The sequence below is a fragment of the Caloenas nicobarica genome, chromosome 16, assembly GCF_036013445.1.
Source record: "Caloenas nicobarica isolate bCalNic1 chromosome 16, bCalNic1.hap1, whole genome shotgun sequence".
NCBI classification, from domain to species: Eukaryota; Metazoa; Chordata; class Aves; order Columbiformes; family Columbidae; genus Caloenas; species Caloenas nicobarica.
In genome coordinates, this window is record NC_088260.1 from 1,151,161 (window position 1) to 1,172,103 (window position 20,943).

The 20,943-nt window shown below is 44.1% G+C and overlaps 1 protein-coding gene across 1 annotated transcript in view; it reads left to right on the forward strand.

Moving 5' to 3' along the window:
• The window catches only part of GALNT9 (polypeptide N-acetylgalactosaminyltransferase 9), a 110,386-nt gene that overhangs the window by 25,592 nt on the left and 63,851 nt on the right, over nt 1–20,943 (forward strand). Inside the window, exons 3-4 of the mRNA XM_065646474.1 lie at nt 15,389–15,555; nt 17,641–17,815. Of these exons, the coding sequence (XP_065502546.1) occupies nt 15,389–15,555; nt 17,641–17,815 (342 nt within the window). The remainder of the gene's footprint in view (nt 1–15,388; nt 15,556–17,640; nt 17,816–20,943) is intronic.

The window sequence follows — 20,943 nt, forward strand, 5'->3', positions numbered from 1 at the left end:
GATCCCGGAGCTTCCATAAGGGCTAAATTGGCTTTTACAAGAAATCGTCGCTGCTTGGTGAGGATCTTTAATTTAACTGATCTTTTTTGTGGAACTTGATGCCAAGTGCATTGTAGCAGTTCAGTGATAACAATAATACTAATACATGGATTCAGTCTGCTGGGTCTGTCAGCCAAAGAAGATATTTCTTTGTGTTATGGTCATGGATGTTTGTATTGAGAAAATTCAGCCCTGAAGAACACGCTTATTAATGCTGAGGCAACTCAAGTCTTTAGCCGTAAAAAGCAGAGGAATTGAGGTCTCAAGGAAATTACTTTCATTTATTCAGTTCTTTTATAGAGGCAAGCATCTTCGCAATAGACATTTCACAATAGCAAAGGAATTGCATCTCTAGGGCTCTGAAGTGTAATTAATGGTTCGCTCACTCTATACCTAAGGAAAAGCTTTTTTAATTACCTATCAAAAAGGATTCTGGAATTGATCAAATAGTGCTATCAAGGGGACAGACTCGGTAAATAGACCTCTGATTTGTTCATTCAAGGGTTTAATAACAGTAGCCAGAAAACAGCCTTTCTGTAAGAGCTTGTCCTTCAGCGGCCGGTGAGTTGCAGCCTTTTGAGAGCGTGGTTTGCTCACCTTGGACGGGGGAGCTCTGCAGAGTCGCTGGGGCGTCCGAGCCATCGGTCAGCAGCTCTGGAGCCAAATCCTGCGCGTTTGTGAGTCCTGTGCTGTGAGAGCCGGACCAGCGCTCGGGCACGCGGTCCCGCCGTGGGCGCCGCCGCCCCCGCGGCCGCCGAGCCAGATGGTTTCCAAACGGCATCAGCTCTTGGATCAGTGGATTGCAGAGGGCCGGACCTGGTGTTAGTTGATTTTCTCCATCTCCGCAGCTTGCTCTGCCTCCTGACCCACTTTTCGAATCCTCTGGGGACACCGGGTGCACCACTTAGGAAAAAAAAAAAAAAAAAAAAAGACACAAGAATCGCCAAATTGAAGCAGTATCAGAATTTCTGATAAGCGGAAAATGGCAACTAAAAACAAAATACCTAAAAATATATTTTTTTTGTCAGGCTGAACATCTGTGAAATGATTATTTAAACAAAATGTTTAGACCTATGAAACATTTAGATTCCCGTGAACAATTCAGTTTTAAAATACTGAATTTTCCGTCACGAACTTCTACTGATACTTTCAGATTAATGTTAGGTCACAGGAAACCAAAACCTCAGTTGAAATTAAATGTTTCTTTTTTTTTCAGCTGACAGTGTTTCACAATCACAGTACAGGCACAATATTTTTATTTAATTTAGGCTTCTTTTTAACAGGAAACTTTTCAACTTTTTTTTGTACCCACTCTCAATAAATCTAAAAATCCATGCTAAAATTCTGAAAATCCCATTTTGTCCACTCTGATTGCACATATGATGTAAGTTAAAGCAGAGAGAAGGAAAAACAGAAGATGGAGCAGACAGAATTACCTCCGGGCAACAGATTGGGATTGTGTATCGGAGGGAAATTGAGTAAGAGATGAAGCCAACTGAAGTGTTTTAATTAAACTCCAGATCAATGTCCAGATGTGGGTTCTGAGCAGCGCAGAGGGGCCGTGTGCGTGCACGTGCTCCGGGGTTTTGTCCGGTCCCCAGGCTGGGTGTTTCGCTCGGGCTGCAGGTCCCTGCGAGCAGCACAGCCCCTGCGCAGAGCCGCTGTGTGCCGCGGCTGGTGCCGCGCCGAGCCGCGCTCCGCGCTGAGCTCGTGCTCCGGGCTGAGCTCGCGCTCCGGGCTGAGCTCGTGCTCCGGGCTGAGCTCGCGCTCCGGGCTGAGCTCGCGCTCCGCGCCGAGCCGCGCTCCGGGCTGAGCTCGTGCTCCGGGCTGAGCTCGTGCTCCGGGCTGAGCTCGCGCTCCGGGCTGAGCTCGCGCTCCGCGCCGAGCCGCGCTCCGGGCTGAGCTCGTGCTCCGGGCCGAGCCGCGCTCCGCGCTGAGCTCGCGCTCCGGGCTGAGCTCGCGCTCCGGGCTGAGCTCGCGCTCCGGGCTGAGCTCGCGCTCCGGGCTGAGCTCGCGCTCCGCGCCGAGCCGCGCTCCGCGCTGAGCTCGCGCGGTCTTGCCCAGGAGCAGCAGGAGCTGGGGTGGACTGAGCAGGTCCCTGTGCTGGCTCCCCTGTGGTGAGCTGGGCTCTGACCAGCGAGTGTTTGGTGCTGTGATTCTGACTCAGCCCATTTGGGATATCAGTTGACAACCCAAATTTGCTCATACTGCTGCCTCTGGGCTGGTTGGGCTCATTTGTGTGTCCCTGTGCATGCCAAGGGCTCGCCGCTGCCTTTTGGGAAGTGTTTGTGATTTGGCTGTAAAGCGCTCAGACTGGAACTGTGTAAGGCCCACAAAGGAGGAGAAAAATCCCCTGCTCCTTGGGCTGGGAGGGAGAGTGCCTGTGTTCCCAGGTGCCGCCAGCCAGCCCATGGGCTGTGCACCCCGCGCTCCGAATTCACACTGCACCTCTGCAGCTGTCACTGAGACCCGCGGTTGTGACTTGTCCCTGTTTATGAAGGTCCTGTAGGTCTCCCAGCCTCTGCTGGAGCTCTGTTTGCTTTGCATACATCATGATTTATTAATTGGAATGTGGGCTCAAGCATTTGTCTCCAAAACCCCAGGTCACCATTAGGTCTTTGAATATTTACTTAAGTTACACAATTGTTAAATTGCTCCAATGAGAACACCGACTGAGGCACAGATAAACATTGTGACTATGTTTTCCAATAATAATTAAAAAATATTGAGAAACTCTCCAACCAGTTTTGGAGGCCATCTGCTCACCCGGAAGGTTCTCAGACTGCTTTTCCTTGATGAGCAGCAGTAGGACAGGACCACGAGACTGCCCAGGTAATGGTGATACTCCCCCTTCTGCTCTGTTGTTCGTAGAGGCTGGTGACCCCACAGGCTTTGGGTGGACAGTACCAGTGTTTTCTGCAGGACCTGACCCCCCTGAGCCAGACTCCATGCTATCTCCATAGCAGCGCTGCTGGACACGTGGCAATATCTCACAGTTATTTCTGATATTCAATAGTTCTCTCTGGCTTTTCCAATTAGATATGTTATTGATTCCCTTTTGTTTAGTGCTAGCTAGGCTTTCCAATTAAGTAGTGACTTTAATTATACCACAAAACGTATAACATAGATCTTGATTATTAACACTGTCTCAAAGGATAATAAAAGCAGGACCAGCAAGGCTAAATTACACAGAATCATAAAAATGAACAACCTTTTCCAAAACCCCACCTTATGTCCAAATGCAGTGATTTTCCTCTGGTTTCATTTTTGCAGTCTCTTTGTGTATATTAATTGTTAAAGACAAGTTCTGCATGAGTGTCAGCACTAATAAGTGTAGATTTAGTGAAGGCTGAATTTGACTAACTAGGGAGCATGAAAAATAACTGATTGCAATGTTGTGTTTAAATGCAGTAAGACTGGAAGCCATTCCCTGCAGTTTGTCTGCACCAGAACGTACTCTGGAATACATGAGTTTACCTAAGGTGGGTCGCATAACATTGACTAAAAATTAGACATTTAACTTAAGGGGATCAACTTGACTGCCTTTATAGTCAAGACTATAGTGGAGAAGATGACATGGTAGCATCGCTTAAGATGTATAGTGTGTTATGTCCTCTGCAGGTCTCTCCCTCAGGAGCCTAGGACAGCCAGCTTAAATAGGATTAGAGGTGAATCCAATCCGAAATGTTAAATGCTCCAAGGCACATAGGAACAAGAGGGAATTTCTGTATTAGCGACACATGTTGAAGAATGACCTGCCAGCAGGGGCAGCTTGGGCAAGGTCCCCACCCCGCAGCTCTGGATACAGCACAGTTTTCAGATGGGAGGAAAAGAAAAGATGATTAGAAAAACTGTTTTGCATCCCTCAGTTTTTCTTACAGACCATAAGACTAGACATGTCTCGCGTGATCTGTACATTTACAGGTGCCTTAAACATGGTTGCCTTTTTTTACAAAAAGTATGCTTTAGAGACTGTAGAAATTTTCTGAACTTGAAAAGAGAGAGCCACAGTATTTTCGTAGCGGAAGGAGTATTTCTGTATTTCTTCCTTAAGAAGAGCAAGAATGTGCTGTCTTCGATTTGTGCGTGCTGTTCTTTCACAGGGAAATGGATAAGTCCCCGTACCGCAGCAGCACTGCTGAGATCCTGCCGTGCCTTGTCTGCAGCTGTGCTGGCATTTTAGTTTCAGTTCCCTCCTCTGGGTCCATGGCTGATCGTTGCCCACTATCACTTCCAGGGAGAAAAGGGTGTTCCTGTAGATTTCTGAACTGTCATGTTATGTTACACTCCATTATATCGCATTACAGGATAAAAAGAAGTAACAGAACAAGTCAGGCAATGAATTCAGGGTGGTATTTCTTTTCCCTTTATGTTTCCTTACATGTATCTTTGTTATACTACATCTGATATCCGTTGAAGGAATTCTAATGGTTTGAGATGATGTTCCCCTTCTCTTTCTTAAAATGTGCATGGAAATTTAGTTCTGCTAACAACGTGAGATACATGTTATCTCCAAAAGCCTTCCTGTTTAACTTTTAAAATCACCTAGTTTTGCTTCCTGTTTTATTTGGATAGGTTTTGTAGTAGAAGAAACTCAAGGTTTCAGGTCAAATAACATAAAGGTTGTTTTAGTAGTTGTTGTTTGTGTCTTTGTGATAAAAACATGAAGAGGCCAAAATGTCAGACGATTTATTCTTCTGTTTGAAATAAAACTGAATTGTGAACTCCGAGTTGATGCAGTGTTTCATTTTAATAGCGTCAGTTCTTGCTTGCTTTGCCTATGTCTCTTGTTTTGAGTGAATTTAGTGCTAATAAAAGTGAGAGACTCCTCAAACTGGCCAGAGCCAGAAGTACGTGACCATTGCAGACTAGTGAACGCCAGCTCTCTGCCTTGGTTAGTGTGATCTAGATGCTTTCCAAGGTTTTGTTTCTCTGAAACAGCACCTGCCAGTTCAGTTGTTTGACAGTTTTATGATGCTGAAATATGGGGCCTGTATTTTCTGTTCCTCCAGCTTTCTGAAAAATTCTTGGCTTCTGTTGTATTGCCTCTCAACCTTCTGCTGTGGGCTGAGAAACAAAGCATGGCCAAACCAGGTCACCTTGCCAGATGCAGCTTCGAAGGAGATCCAGGGACACGTGCTTCCCATGCAGGCTGTGCACTCCTTTCCCTAAATTTCTACCAAACCAACCTTCTGTCTTAATAAGAACTCATTGTGGAGCTGAGTATGTGCAATTTTGGCCTGCATCCTTTTAGCCACAAGAAATCCTGCAGCAGGTGAATGTTCCCACCTGGAGACTTCTCTCTTCTCTACCCGGCACAAAGACACATCTCTCCTCTTATGTCTGAATTAGAGAAAATGAGGACAGTCGTTAGTCAGACATCGGGCAAAATCCGAATGCCCTTGGTCTAAGGAGTGCACCTACAGCTGACGGTGGTGTGGTCAGATTTATTAGCGAGGCATTAGGCAGCTTTAAGTGACAGGAGATTTCATCTCTGTGTATTGCCGATGCACCAAGCTCCCTGTTTCTCAGCTTCTAGAAACGCAGCCCTCTGGAGCTGCATTTTACCTGTGTGAGATGCCTTCAGGCTGTCAAATAGTTCCTTAATTAGTTTATTTTCTTCTTTGCTCCAAGGGATGAATATATTATTAATTCTGTGCTGCCAGACTTTTGTTAGTCTGCGTTTATGTATTTTGTCTTCAGAAGGCCCCAGCATCGGGCTGGCCTCTGGGGTGGGATGAAACACCTCCCTGGCAGAGACCCAGCTCAGACTTGACTAATGGTAGAATATTAATAGCAGCAATAATAATTAAAACGGTGCACTAAAATACCCTTGGGTGCTGTTGCTAAGTTAGACTGTACCCCTAAAATTCCACAGGAAAGGCATAAATTTGAGTTATTTCCAACCCCCAGATGAACAGTAGTCTCGCCCAGCAGCCGGAGTGAGATTTCGGCCCCCGCGGATGCTTCGTGTTCTCCCAGAGAGTCATGGTGCAGTTTACATTAAGCTCAAGATAAAGATGACATTGAAGCTTTGCTCCTGTATTTTATACACTGCCTGAAAACAAATGCATGATCTACAGCTAGTCCGTTGGCTTCTTGCCTTGGTGTTATTAACCCGCGTGTACCTGAGAGACGGGGAGTTTGTGATCTGTTTGCTCGTAGAGGAGCACTGGGCTCCTTCGCCTGATGGATCTGGGAATCTCGGGAAGCAGTGAGGGGAAAGTTTCTCTAAATTCAGGTTTGAGCAAATAGTGCGGATGAGATAGGCTGAATGTGTCTGTAGATGAGGGATGAAGCAGGGCATGGCTGTGCACACAGCTTTAGTCTGCTGGGCAGAGTTAACAGGAATCCTCTCTCCCCCTGCCCTTGGCTCGCTCAGATCCACCGTCATGCCTAAGTGTGTCGCCTGGTCTGGGACATGTGCCTGACTTCGGTCAGCTTGAGTGAAGAGTATGCATGTGCTGACCTGTTTTTCTGAATTAGGGTAAGAGTTCCTAAATATAAAAAAATCCCTATACATTGAAGTGTTTTGCTGCTATGGAGGGTGTACCCTTCATATTAGCTTTGTGATAGACAGTAAATGTGGCTGAATTTTTAAAAACGTTTTTATTTCTAAATGTAACCAAAATTAAATTAAAATGCAAGAGTTTTCTGAAGTGCCCAAAATAATTAAAGGTAGGAAACTGTTGTTAGTGTTTAACTTCTAATGCATGAAAATGTTGAATACTGCGCCATTCACCTCTAGTTAGCCTTTAATTTAAACAAAAGCTATAAAAGTGCAATTAGGCTGCAGTCCAATGAAGCACTTAAATATGTTCCTAGTTTTAAGTGTATGAGTAACCACAGCAAAGTTAAGACACGCTTAACTGCTTTACTCGAATAGGACATTGAGTGAAGTAGTTATACAATGAAAAATTCTGCAAGTGTCACTGGGAAAGATGTAAAGAGGAGTCAAGTCTTAATGGCGCTTTAGGATGTGGCTGCTCTGAGGTTTCCACAAAGCTGGTTTTGCCCAGTGGTTTGTCTGGCAGGGTCCCGATCCAAAGCACGTCATGATCTCTGGATGGGCTCCATCCCCCTGTTGCTAAAGACACTCAGTTTGTTGGGTGGTTTCCTACCCCTGTCTCCTGAGGAAAATACCTACAGCTCATGAACCTTTGTTTATCCTCTCTGCTTGACTCAGATGTGCCTTTTTATAAAGACGCTGCTACTACCACCGGGCTCTCTGCTTGATCCCATAGAAAGCATCTAAACATCATGGATTTAATACTCCCATTTTCAGTGCTAAATCAATGTTCTTTATGCATTTGTTCTTGGAACACTGCTCTATTTCAACCATAACTCTTCCTACATACCATAAACTCGGTCTGTTTTCCCTCTGATAGAAATCGATCATTTAAAGCAAGAGGACAAACCCCGTGACTACTATTTAAAGGTGTCAAGGCGGTTCCTGGTTAGTCAGGTCAGGCTCAGCCTCGCCTGAGCACCGCGGTGCTGGGACGGCCAGGGAAGTGTCACGTCCTGGTGATGCAGCTGTTTTGGGTGCAGTTCGGAGCTGCTCGCTGGGTTTGGGCAGGCAGGGGCAGGACGGGCTTCCTCAGTTCATGACTGACCTCCCGTTTGCTTGTTTACTCCTCCAGCCCTCCTGTATTTGTACACAGGCAGAAAGAAACATTCTGCTGCGTAACTGGACTTGACCAGAGATTAAAGCTGGTCTCCTGTGAAACACACTGGAGCCCATTAAAGGAAGGATCGTTTGCGAAACGTTGTTTTATGTCCTCCTGAGACCATAAAAAACATTGTTAGCTGAAGTAACAGTGGGAAATGATCGCATTCCTGTATCTATCCCCTCTGTACCAGCACACCGCAACGTGGCAGCAAACCTGTAACGAAAGCTGTGAGGAGCTCTGCAGCACTTACCTTGAGAAGGGTTTTATTCCCTGCATTTCTAGATAACACTGTGATACTCAACCTCTGCCCAGCACCAACAGCACGAGCCGAGGGGTTGAGATGGTCAGTTAAACAAATGGACCTTAAATTTTGAACATTAAATACTTGCAGTAAATTTTTTAATAGTCAAGGATAACTTTCTGTATTTACAGATTATTATCTGAATAACAAATAGCTTCCAGGGCACAGCAAACTGTTCTGTGCAAATGGAAAATGGTGAATTTACTCTTATACATTATTTATTGAAAATTATTCCTTTGATTTCATCCACTCCACTATTTTTTCCTTAGTCTGGCATGGACTTGGAATGCAATGAGACATTTCAAAGCAGGTGATATCTTCAAATATGTAATCCACATTTGGATGTCTGGGCTGTTACCTTTTCACTTCCTGCAGACATGCTGGGATTAATTCTTGCATTGCCATAAAGATCCTTTTTTTGGATCTTGGTGCATCACCTCGAGTGGAAGAGTGCTTCTGAATGGGAAATCTGCTAGAAATCACTGTTGGAAATGCAGCTAAATAGCTGACTTCACATCGCCAGCTGGAGAACAATGCCCCTTGGTGACAGGAACAAGAAGTAGTGCCACAGGGTAGCAGCCAAGTTTGGGAATGTACCCTAGAAAACATTTTCTGGCTTCTCGAATGGCTCTTTGTGGACCCTTCCCTGTTTGGAATATGAGGTCTTAGTTTTGGTGACGCACTGAGACAAGAGGATCTTCTCTCTCCTCCACAGACAGCATCGTTCTCAGAATTAAATTTCAAAAAGGTGCACTAGAGGTAATGTTTTCTGAATCTGTTTTGCTGCTTAGAGCTTTGAATCAAAGCACAGCTATTGTGAATTGGCAAAATGCCTTTAGTTTTGCCTTTATTTCGTGTCACTGCATTGGTTTCACTGATGTTTATATTTCCCTTAGCTTCAAGTTCAAAGAGCTCTCCAATCTCAAAATGGAATTCTGCAAAACCACCTTTATGTTTATTTTTTTTTTACAACAACTCTTGTCTAGTTTTCACTTTAAAGGATGCAAGCTAAATATCCAGTTGGAACAGGGACCAGGATCTTTCAGAAATCTTGAAAATCACTTGACAAATCTAAATAAGCCATTAGTGTTTAATCACCTGCAATCAGGCAGAATACATGTCACTTGGAATTTATTTGGGCTCTTCTTTAAATTTAAGTGCAGCACCATTAAAAATAAAGTCGTGTGGGGGATATATTTTCTTTAGGGAATTTTGAAAGCATTTGAAAGCAGATTCCAGCTTCTCCATTAATTTCCAATCAGTGTAATGCTTTGTGATGCTGCGCACACAGCCACAGGCAGGTCTGAGTGGGGACACTGGGGGATAGAGTGGAAATTTCTTACACATGGTATTTCAAAGCATATTAGTGACTCCAGTTAAGTTACCAAAAAAAGCCAAATACTTTTTACTACAGAAGGATCTGAACATGATCTTGTAGCCATTGTTCCTGTTAATAAATGGGCTTGTTTTAAAAGTGATTTGAACTAGTTTTAGTATTTTTATATGTATAAATCAATACGAGTATTAGACAGGATGGCATATTTCTGGTGTTGTTTGCCTGAGGAAAGCCAGAAATAGCTCACTGAAATACAGAGCCCTTTTTGGATGTGTGTGGCAGCTACTTTTAAAGAGTCTAATAACCCTAAATATAAGTGTTAATATTTTTTGCAAGTGGGACCATCGTCATTCTGCGTATGTTAACCATGCATATATACTGGGCCATCAGTCGCTGATTGACACTTTTTGAGGCTTTCTGCCATACATATAAAACAATTTGTCATAGAAGAGGGAGGAATTAAGGCAAATAGAGCAGCAAGCTTGTTAAAAACTAAAATATAGTTTGTTGGTTTTTTTTTTGGTGCAAATAAATTAGTCCCAGTTGAACTGACCTGGAATTTAAAAACAAAGGAAGAAGGACAAAAATGAATGTGTGATTCTCAGGAAACACTTGTCCCCTCTGTACTATCACAGCTTCCCAGGGAACTTTAACCTGCCTGCGGAACCCGCCTGTCCTTGAGCTGCAAAACAGGAGGAGAAAGTAAGAGCAAGTCTGGAACTCAAACATTTAATGTTTGTTTGGTTTTCCTTTTGGATAGGGAAGAAAAATTCATCCTTAGTAGAAAGAGAATGTTCTGACTTGATAGAGTTAACAGGCTCTGTTGAGAAGGACGATGAATTAGGAGGGAGTCGGAGCCCCCTGCCCGATGGGCTCGTGGTCCGTGAAGCTGGCCGGTTCTGTAGCCTGTTGCTGCTGTTGTCCTGGCCGGGTCAGCAGCTGCATCTGTGCTGGGGAGGAGATGCTTGCGGCTGGTCACATTTTCACTGTTGTGCCAATGCGGAACAGGAACGTAACGCTGGTTCATTTCTGTGTTTGAAGAGTTACCATTACATCTGGCACTGGCTGCAAAGCCTCAGTGGTTTTCTGGGGTGAGAAAGCGGGTGTTGAACTGGCCACAAATGTAGTGATTTAGCTGTTGTAAATCGCCGATGCTCACACAAGTCACAGCAGCATTTAGGTACTAAAAGGTAACCATGTATGTAAGATTACTCTGAGCCTTTGGTTTAACTGGGTTCAAAACACACATTGACCTGGTGATTGAAAGTAATATTTGTTAGCATTAATGAGCAAGGATTCAATAATCTTTTTAATATTTATCTTTGTCCTTTCGTTGATCGTGTACCCAGTGAAGTGCTGTTCCCCCTGCTGTGGCTATAAAACACAAACACAGGCCGTTCTGCAGCTTTCGAGGTGTGGAGCGTGTTGGGGATTTTTGTGCTAGAGCTGCAGAGGAGGTTTCTTCATGCCCAGCAATTTCATCAGGTTTGTGAAGGAGAGAAACCCACAGTCATCTCCATCCAGTGGTTCATTGGAAAAACATACCTTGTATTAAATGCTTTAAAGATTCGTGAAGCAGCTTTAATTCTGTTTGCATATCTTCCTGAAGGGTGCAGATGTCGGAAATCTCTAAATGCATTGCCTAATCCTTTTCCAAACTCAGCATATTGAGATCTACAAGCAAAACTTATTTTTGTAGTTCAGCAAGTATGGAGACAGGAGAGAGTAGGAAAGATTTTTCTTTCCTCGGCGATAGACTGAGCTGCCTGCACAGCTGTAATGTCAGCCCTCCACAAAGAGCCGCGCGGCTCGCGTGGACTGTGAGAGCAGCTCTGAGAAACAGACACTTCCCGCGTTTCTGTTGGATCAGATACAAGTAGAGTAAATACAGCTATCAGGGAATGGAGGTTCAGACAAAATAAATTTCCCTTCCTTTTGTTTCCTACAAGCTCATAGGGCTGTGATGGTTTCTGTGCAGCTGAGAAGATTTTGGTTTCTTATTGTCCTATCTATGACCTTTTGTGTGTGTTACTACGTGGTTTTTGTTGGGGTTGGTTGGTTTGGTTTGGGTTTGTTGTTGTTTTGTGTGGGGTTGTTTGGTTTGGTTTGTGGTTTTAGTTGGTTGAGTTTTCGTGGTTTGGTTTGGTTTGGTTTTTCTTCCAAGGTTCTGGTTTGCCAGCTGCAGAGCCTTTCCTCTTACGCCTGCATAGGCAGCGCTCACAGTTGGGCTCAGGGCTGGGAAATGCTCATTTAAGGAACTGCCTCAATGCAAAGGAAAGAATGAGTGAAAATCCTCTCCAGAGTAGAGAAAAATGATCTGACATCAAGCTCTATGTCACATACGAAGGAAATACCTCTGGGTTCCAGCCAAGCTCTGCAATAGCCAGTACAGAGCAAGAACATTCAAAGCCGCTTCCCAAGACAACAGCAGGATGCCTCAGGTTTGATGCTTGGCATGTTGGATGAAAGGTGCCTGAAGGGCTGTTTCACATATCAGGTCTAATCAATTCTCAGCTAGTCTAAGGAAATGATTAGCCATGACATTGTCAGCCTTTGCTTGCAATCGCCAGCCCTAAATGCACCCCACAGTGTGTTCTTCTGCAGCGCACGTATCTGCCCTGCAGAGAGACGCTGCCACTCCGGCAGACCTGGAGTCCTTTGCTGGTTGTACACTGTGCGACCCGATGATGGTTCATAACACTAATCTAGAGTCACAGTAATATTAAACGTGAGCTATGCCTGGCCAGCTTACACCATCATTAGCTACCACGGAGGTCAAATGTACACTCTAAGTTCTCCTCGAACTCAGTTGTGTTAGACAGATGTTAATGAGGCCAAGATTCGGCTATCAATTACTGTAGTTGCCCTCCCTCCCCTGGTTGCCACAGTTCCTGATGTGATCAGAGCTATTGCAGAGCAGTGGGGAGCACGGTGGTGCACAGCTCCATCGCTGGTGGTGCTGGTGCTCACTGTGGTGGTGCCCAGCTCCATCACTGGTGGTGTGGGTGCTCACTGTGGTGGTGCCCAGCTCCATCGCTACCAGTGCTGGGGTGGTGCTGGTGCTCACCGTGGTGGTGCCCAGCTCCATCGCTACCAGTGCTGGGGTGGTGCTGGTGCTGGGGCTCCCCAGGCGGGGCAGCCGAGCCGCTGCCCCCCGAGAAGGGGCTGCCCTGAGCATCCCAGCACATCACTGCACAGGGGCAGGGCTGCCAGAAATGGAAGATTTCTTCATCTCCTACCAAAGTGGTCAGGTTGAAGCATATAAGGGTGTGCCTACGTAGGACACCTTCATACAGTTTGGTGTCTTCACCTGCCGCTTACCTTTCTTCTCAAAAGAAATAATAAAAGCTACTAGTCTCGTGTTAAGCTCCTCTGCCATTAGCTCATAAGTTTTTTGCCTCGTGCTTTTCTTGTGTTTCCAGCCTGATGCTGCAACCATTGTCTGAGAGGATGCCCTATGCGGTATTGAAGGTCAATAGGCTTGTTATAGCCTTACTTCTCCTGGGCCTTCTCTGGAATGAACTCTCTCATTGGCCATGTTCCAGGGCCAACATCAAGGGCTGCACCAAGGAGGACTTCACGTGTCCTCCTGACACTCTGACTTTCTCAACCTTGCATGCGGGCACAAGTGACTGAACGTTCCCTTCAGAGTGCTCGGTCTGGTGTCAGCATCCAGCCAAGAACAAAGCTGCAGAGGCGTCATAAGGTGACACTGGACACGGTTGTGCTTCTATGGTGGTGCATCCTTGCGTGTGACTTGCAAATGTCACTATTTGGCTCAGAGTGTCAATTGCTGGTTAGAGTTTCTTGGAATGAAGGAAGTATTAACTGTAAATTGCTGTGGCTGATATCTAATTACGGAATACATTGGGAAGCACTCGGGCGACAATCCAACAAAGCACTTAAGCACCCACTGATTTTTAAGGAAAGGCCCCTTGACTGGTATTGCTTAAGCTCTCAGACATCACCAGAAGTGCTTGTTAGTGGACCAGTACTTTCTCCTGACATCCATCTCATTTTCTGGAGTGACTTAAGGAGCTGGGAGTTCAAGGTTGACTGGAAGTCTGCAGGAAATAAAATCCTAAATCACTGCTGTACTTCCAAAAGTCTGCTCAGCTGGACAGCTGCTTCTGCTGTTCCTCATCGTTGCTGCAATTAAAAAAAACTATGACAGCATTTAAACCACTGCTAAATTGTGAAGTTTGCCTTTGTCCATCTAGATGTTCCTGTTGCAGCGGGGTTACCAAAGATATTCTCATAGGTAATGGTTGGAGTGCTCTTCCCAAGTGCAGGCATTATAGTAAGACTATGTCTTACTAACAGAGGAAGGGGAGAACTGACAGAAGGAAGGTTGCAGTGAGAAGTGACAGGTGTGACTTAACCCAGGTGGGATAACAAATTCAAAACAGCCTTTTATCAAAAGCAGCCCATGATGCCCCACCACGTAAGCAGTGGTTGAGAATCAAGGCATGAAAAGTCTTGTGAACCAGCAAGACCATGGAGTTACACTTAAGATAATCATGCATTGATTTAGTATGATGAAGAACAAATTCCAGTCCCATTTACTGAGACGCAATTTGCTGTGCCCTGCTGGTACAAGTGAAACTCTGAAGTAAATGGCTGTCAGATCAAAGATGTCCCTCATCAAGGGAAATCTTGGAGGTCCAAGTTTTTAGCTGATGGCTCTTTCCTGTTAGTGAAGTATTCCTGATGGACTTCTTTGATATGTTGGTGTGGTCAAGAGGAAAATCACATTCAAAAAGCAATTCAAAAAGGAGGCTGTGTCAGAGCATTCACACCTCCTGTAAATCCCTGTCCTTGGTCCAGGTTTATTTTTAGACTGTAAGAATGCTGCTTAGCCAGAAGTTTTGCACAGTGGTGCTCTGTATGGCACAGGCCACCGTCAAGCTGCCAGTAAGTAGCTATGGTAACACTGTAATCAATGGCAAGTACTCGAGTCCCTGAGCAAATAGTGCTGGGATGAGTAGGAATTATGAATAATTGCACTTTACTAGAATTCGTAACTGATTTCCAGGGGTTACCCAACGGTCAAGCGTTTGTTGCCCTCCCTATCTCCATGTCTGCTGATAGTGAGGGGAGCGGGGAAAGTGATTGTTATGCCAAAGTAGTGAGCAAAGAGGTCAGAAAGTTTGATAAGAGCAGGAGAAGTCATTTCCTGTGATATCATTAGCAATATTTGAGAGAGCAGGTTCAGTAATTGCTATGGTAATTCTGAATGGCTTTTGACCGTGAGGACACACAGGTAATTTTTAAAAGTTAGCATTTTTGCGAGTGGGAGGGAATTCCAGTGAAATAAGGCAGTGTGCTGGTACAGAGGGGCAGGGCTGGGGAGGCAGAGGTTCTGCTCTGTGCCGTGGGACTTCCCCAGGCCTCAGTTTTCCTTCTCAAAATGGTCTGTGGTACCAATAATGCATCAGTGAGCCGGCGCAAAGGGAATTGTGAATCTCAGATTGCAGCTGCCTACCAAGGTGATGTCTCAGATGGAGCAGATCTGTTTTGCAAATATTGCAGCGAGTGCATGCCTGTACAACAAACACCAGGCATTTGTTGCTGCTGCACAAACTGCATATTCATAAAGGGTGGTAAGTGTTTTTTGTCTGGGCAAATGCAAAATTTGTTTGAGTTTGTTCTGGTTTTAAAAGTATCAGATCTAATTATGAGTTAACAACAGACCGTCTGATGGTTCCCCAGGGAGCACAGGCATTGTGGGCCTTCTCCAGGTTGATTTTGAGCAAGGTCCTTGATATTCCTTTGGTTTTCAAGAGATGCTTTTAACCTTACAGAGGATGAGAGCCACTACCAGTCTGTGTGCATGCAGGTACACTTCAGCTTTCACTGACTTGATGGAAAGTTTGCTGCTACGTTGCTTCATTTGAGCTTTTACCGCATCTTTGGGGTTAGGAAGAACAAAGCCTGCAGGCTGCTATCTGCTGGAGAGCAATGGGCAGAGGACCCTCTTCAGTGTGTTTTACTTCCCAGTGTCTGCTTGGAGTTTAATTCTTTCCTTCTTCTCTCCAGGTGCAAGCAGATGACCTACCCTGATGACCTGCCCCAGATCTCTGTGGTCTTTATATTTGTAAACGAGGCACTTTCGGTGATCCTGCGCTCCGTGCACAGCGTGGTCAATCACACCCCCTCGCACCTGCTCAAGGAGATCATTCTGGTGGATGACAACAGTGACAACGGTGAACATCCCTAACTTTTCCTCTAAGTTCTGTGTCCTGGGTGGTTAATGGACATGAAATGTAAATCAAAGGGAATTTGGCCACTACTAGCCTTTTTTTTGGTTTAAGGTTGGGATGAAACAGCAGTGAGTCATTCTGCATTAAACAGCCCAGGGAGGAAGGTCATACCTGCACCCGCTGATTTATGGCTCATAAGCTGGACCATAATTTGGTGTAAATTAATGTCCCTCTGCTGAAGTCGGTAGAACTTACAAGCGTTTGTGTTTGTTGATGAGAGAGTTGTCTGAGCCACTTGCACAAAGCTGTGAGTAAATATTAACTAGTTGTATAACAAATACACATAATGTGGATAAACCCTGCAGGTTCCATTGAAATCCTCACAGGATGAATGATATTTTATAGACAATCTTAATAGAGAAATGACACTTTCCTCCAAATTTTCAGATCCAGAGGAATATTACTATTAGTAGACTAAAAGTTTAAATTCTGTTTGCACAGATAAAAGGGGTTACAGATTCTGCTTAAAGACAGTTTCTACTCTTTTAAATGGCAGCACGCTCTGCTGCTACATGATTTAAACTTGGCTTGATAATATCAGATTTTGAGTCTGATTTTTTTTTTTTTTGATGTGGTAGGGATTAAATGAGAATGAAACAGAATGGACACAAAGCACATGCAACTTTAAGGTCATCTGGTACATTTTTGTGAAAATAGCAGTTCTGTTACAGCAATTGAATCTCAAGATATTGGTGAGCATGTAGGGTGCTATTGATCAACATGTTTCAAAGGATATTTGGGTGTAAAGAACTTATAGGATAGAGGTGACTAGCAGTGTTGTTGTGTTTTCAGTTGTTGTACCTTAGACTTCTAGAACTGCTGCATCTTCTCAAATCATGTTTGTTAAAATAAGGCTCAAGTGTCACATTTCCTTCACAGATCAACAGCTTTAAAACTTTCAGTTTCAGGTTGCTATTGCTCTTCAAGACCCCCAAAGAGAAAGGAGGGTTGAGAGAACACATCACTAAACCAAAAATAAGTTCCAGAACCGAAAGATTTAAGAAATCTTTTGTCCAATTCTGCAGTGTAACCTGTGCAGTAATTATGTGAGATTGCAAAGTGGTTTGAGTCCATGTAACACAACGGAGAATTGGCCTCCTTGTTTCTCAGTGAACTCTTATATGGCTTTTCTGTGCCAGTTTTCTAGATAACTGGAGATTTATCAGGTCTTTGATTCCGATGATAATGATTCTTTTGTGTCATATAGACCAGAAGAATGAGGTTTCTAATGTCCTAGAAGCTTCTACTAGTTTTTCTAATAAATATATTTGAGTAAAAGCCTCATTATGAATAAACTGCAATGTAAATGAATTACCAAACTAGATTGATTTTAAAAAATAGAGAGGCTATTTTTGGTAATTTGCCTGTTTAGAAGCCTATTGAAATGAAGCTGAATAAAGGAGTGAATGAGTTCTGATCTGTCTGTGGTTGAATGCCTGGAAATGAACAAAAGAGAAGTCTGTTTGAAATATTTTATATCCACTTAGTTTAACAGGGAAGAAGCCTGGTATTGAGGAGTCTTAATTACATTCAAGGGAAAACCCTTAAAATTAAGGAAAATTAATTGTTATCTGAATTAGATCTTGACCCAAAATCCACTGAGGTTATTTTTCAAAACTCTTACTGAATAGCATAAATCAGAAAAAAAAATCTCCAGCCTGCCATGTTCCACTGCTGTAAGGTCAGAATTCCTCCCTCAGAGGCCGGTTCTAACCCAATGCAAATCACCAGAGTTCGAATAGTAATTACTTAAAAAATGCTTAGACAAACTATCTCTTGATAATAATGCTCAGATCCATCAGGCCATATTAAACCTGCGCAAGTCTCTGATGTGCAGGGAATTTGTCTGAGCTGATACCCCTGGTTCATGCCACAACTGTGGGAAATGGTTTGTGTCTTTGAAACTAAGGGTTTAGGAATATCTAAGGGTTTCTTCCCCTTTCTGTTGCTGAATAAATCAAAGCAAAACATAACCTTACAGGGCTTTTCTTGTTCTGAATATTCGTGTGGGGGTTTTTTGTCTTGCAGTTGAGCTAAAATTTAACCTGGACCAGTATGTGAATAAAAGATACCCAGGTCTAGTGAAAATAGTGCGCAATAACAAACGAGAAGGACTGATTCGAGCCAGGATCCAAGGCTGGAAAGCAGCGACCTCTCCTGTCGTCGGGTTCTTTGACGCTCACGTTGAGTTCAACATTGGCTGGTAAGTTGTTGGCTCCCCTGGGCAGGGCGATGCTGTCGCCCGGTGTCCCAAAGGCCGTGGATAAGGTTTGCTCAGCCAACAGGGGAGCTGCAAACCTGCAGGGATGAGTCGGCTGTAGGCTGGTTTTAGACCATTAGCAATGACTTCTGAATAATATTCTTGATTATTGCAACATGGCCGACAATCTTCTGCAAGGGCTGCAAGATCCATAATAAAAATGCTGTTGTGCCCGCTCGAGCACAGTTCAGCGGAGAGAAAGTAAATTAAACCACAATGAATACAAAACCTCCCAAGCAGTCAATGGAAGACACCATCCAGGAGACTCTGGGCTGGAGGCATAGGCAAGTTTCCAGGTACTTTTTTAAAATCTCCTTGTCATTTTCTGTAATTTCTTAGAAACTTGAATACTGATCCGATTTTCTCATAAAGCTTATTGCATTTACATTTGAGGGAAATCTTGAATTATTTCCTGCATTTTTAATGGGGCTTGAAATTAGCACACCCCTCCTTATCGCTTTGGTTTTGCAAGGGAGCAGCACTGACTGTGGCAAGCTCAATTTTGGGCTGAATGGGCCAGATCCGCAGTTGGAGTAAATCTTTGTAGCACCACTTACTGGCCAACATTTGGCATTGCTGGAAGTCGGGACTGAAGGAACTGATACGGACAGTCAGCTGAAAAAAGGCTGCTGGGACCTTCAGTATGTAAAATGTGTATTTTCCAAAGATAGGTTCTTATTTGATAGTGATGATGCAGGGTTATGGTGGAGCTGATTATGCTCTGCAGTTCTGGGAGATATCCCCAAATTAAAACTAAAAATAGCTGTACTTACAACCAGAGAGGAATTTAATTGCAAAGGAGCAGAGTGTTTATTTTTGTACGTTCATGAATATCTTTATAAAATGGAAGATGCAATAAAATAACTCTTGTAGTGTACCTGGTTTATGTTGAGCCTGTTTTTTTTTTCCCTGGGATAATAAGAGCAGTTGTAGTAATTTTCTAGAAGCTTAAGAGCTGGTTTAATTTATTTATTTACTTTTAAAGCAACTGGATCTTTCAAATCTTTGCAAACGTTCATGTAGGGCAATATCAGCTACTGGCCAGAATGGGGAACTGGGGCGAGCATCCTCTGGGTGCTGCTCCAGTGCTCGTCCTGCCCAAGCCGCGGTTCTCTGAGCCTCGTGGAGAATTTTGTTATCGCTTCTAGAAAGGACATTGAGATCTCACTGATGTACTTTACCCAGAGAAGCTAGGCAGTGGTGTCAGTAAGCAGGAAAGGGGTCTGTGGTTGCTTTTAGGTTTGTTTGGTTGTTTTAGTTTTGTGGCGTGAGGGTTGGTTTGTTTGGTTGGGTTTTGGTTTGTTTGTTTGTTTGGGTTTTTTTACCTTCCTGCTTTGCATTAGTGTCAGAAAGGGCTGAAATCAGTACAGTAAGAACCGAGACTACTCAGTAAATGAGTGTGTGTATACCCGAGCGAAACCGTGTTTGTTCAGTGCCCCCTCCCTGGCGTGCTCTCCTCCCAGCAAGCGGCTCCTCTCTGCGTGGTGCTGCTGAGCTGCTCTGTGCTGCTCTGAGCCCACTTGGCTCCCGGAGCAGCCGCGGAGGACGAAGGAGAACAGCAAACGCGCAGCATCACGTACCCCGTTGTTTCAGAGCCGCACGTGGAGGCTCAGAGTGTCCCCTCGGGTGTTTCTGCTATTGTTTCCCAGCTCCTGGGCTGCTGAGCTGTCTCAAACCATCTCTTACCTGCTTCGTCTGAGCTTTAATTCTGTCCACCCGTGCACATGCGGTTGCCTGTCATCTCAATTTTCACCTCGTCTTTTATTAGGAGGGACTGCAAGTCCTTCAATCCCAACTGCTTTATTTTTTCCAAACAGATGAACATCACCCCTTCTCCATCACGCTATAAACCTGGTAGTCATGCGGGAGTATCTCATTAAAGTGCTGTTGTTCTCTTCTCCTCCTAAGTCTCATCTTGCACAAATATTTCCCCCCATTTTGAATGTATATTCATGTATTCAGAGGCCACGTGGATTGCTCCCACTCGAAGCTGTCCATGGATTATTTGTGAGGCAATTAAGAAGCAGCCAATTCCTTTAGCACAGAAAAGAGCATTAGCGTTCTGTTTAGTTTGTGTTCCATCGAAAAGTTAAGTACCTGCAGCGCAATTTTAGTCTTCCAACCTATGGCTGCTTTACCTGCTTAATCAGTTGGCAGATTAATTCAGAAAGAATCAGAGGAGGACTTTGTCACTTTCTCATGAAATATCCAGGACTCTGACAACAAAAAAAACTTTTCTTTGAACGATATTTGCCCCATTTATGGGTGAGCTTTTGCCTTATATCGCACTATAGCATTTTACAGGCTCTCACAGCATTACTCTCCAGGGACACTTCTAAACTAAAATACAATCTGGTAGGGTATTAAAAAAATACTCTGCAACCTAGCAGGTCAAATTCACTATTGAATTATTTATTTTGCTGTGCTTAATTGCTGCTGTTTTGCTTCTCAGGTGTTGAAGTGTATTAGCGCAGAGCAGAGATTCTTCTATTGACCTGTTCCTGTTAAGGCTTTTGATTGTGTGAGCCAATATTGCTGCTGTGAGAGCAAACGTGGAGAGGACTAGCTATTAATTCTCAAATGGAATTTTAAATTAAAATCTCATTATAATGTATGCGTACAGTTCATATGTAAAATTCTACCTGTCCTGCCATAGAACCTTTTCTGGTTTTAATGATAACTTAATGTCAATAGGAGTCAGCACATAGAGTCAGCAACCCAGCAGAACTAGCAGGTATGAAAAGCTCCTGTACATCCCTCTCTGCGGGTACATTTAAGCTTATATGGTTCAGTTTCCTCTCCAGTCCTCTGCGGATTTCAGAATTCCTGCTCTGACGTTTCTGTTGGGTTCACCCACTGTTAAGCAACTCACAGTAACAGAGTACAGACCGTTGCATCCTGGCTGATTGTGTTGCAGAAGAGGTGAAGTATCATATAGGCTCGTGTCCGCGAAAAGTGGGAAAGAAGAACATGCCAAGGGAAGAGAACTTCACTACGTTATATCTGGGAGCAGGAAAGAGAGATAGCAGAGGTGGGGTGTTAATTCTGTGGGTGAGAAAAAGGACACGTTG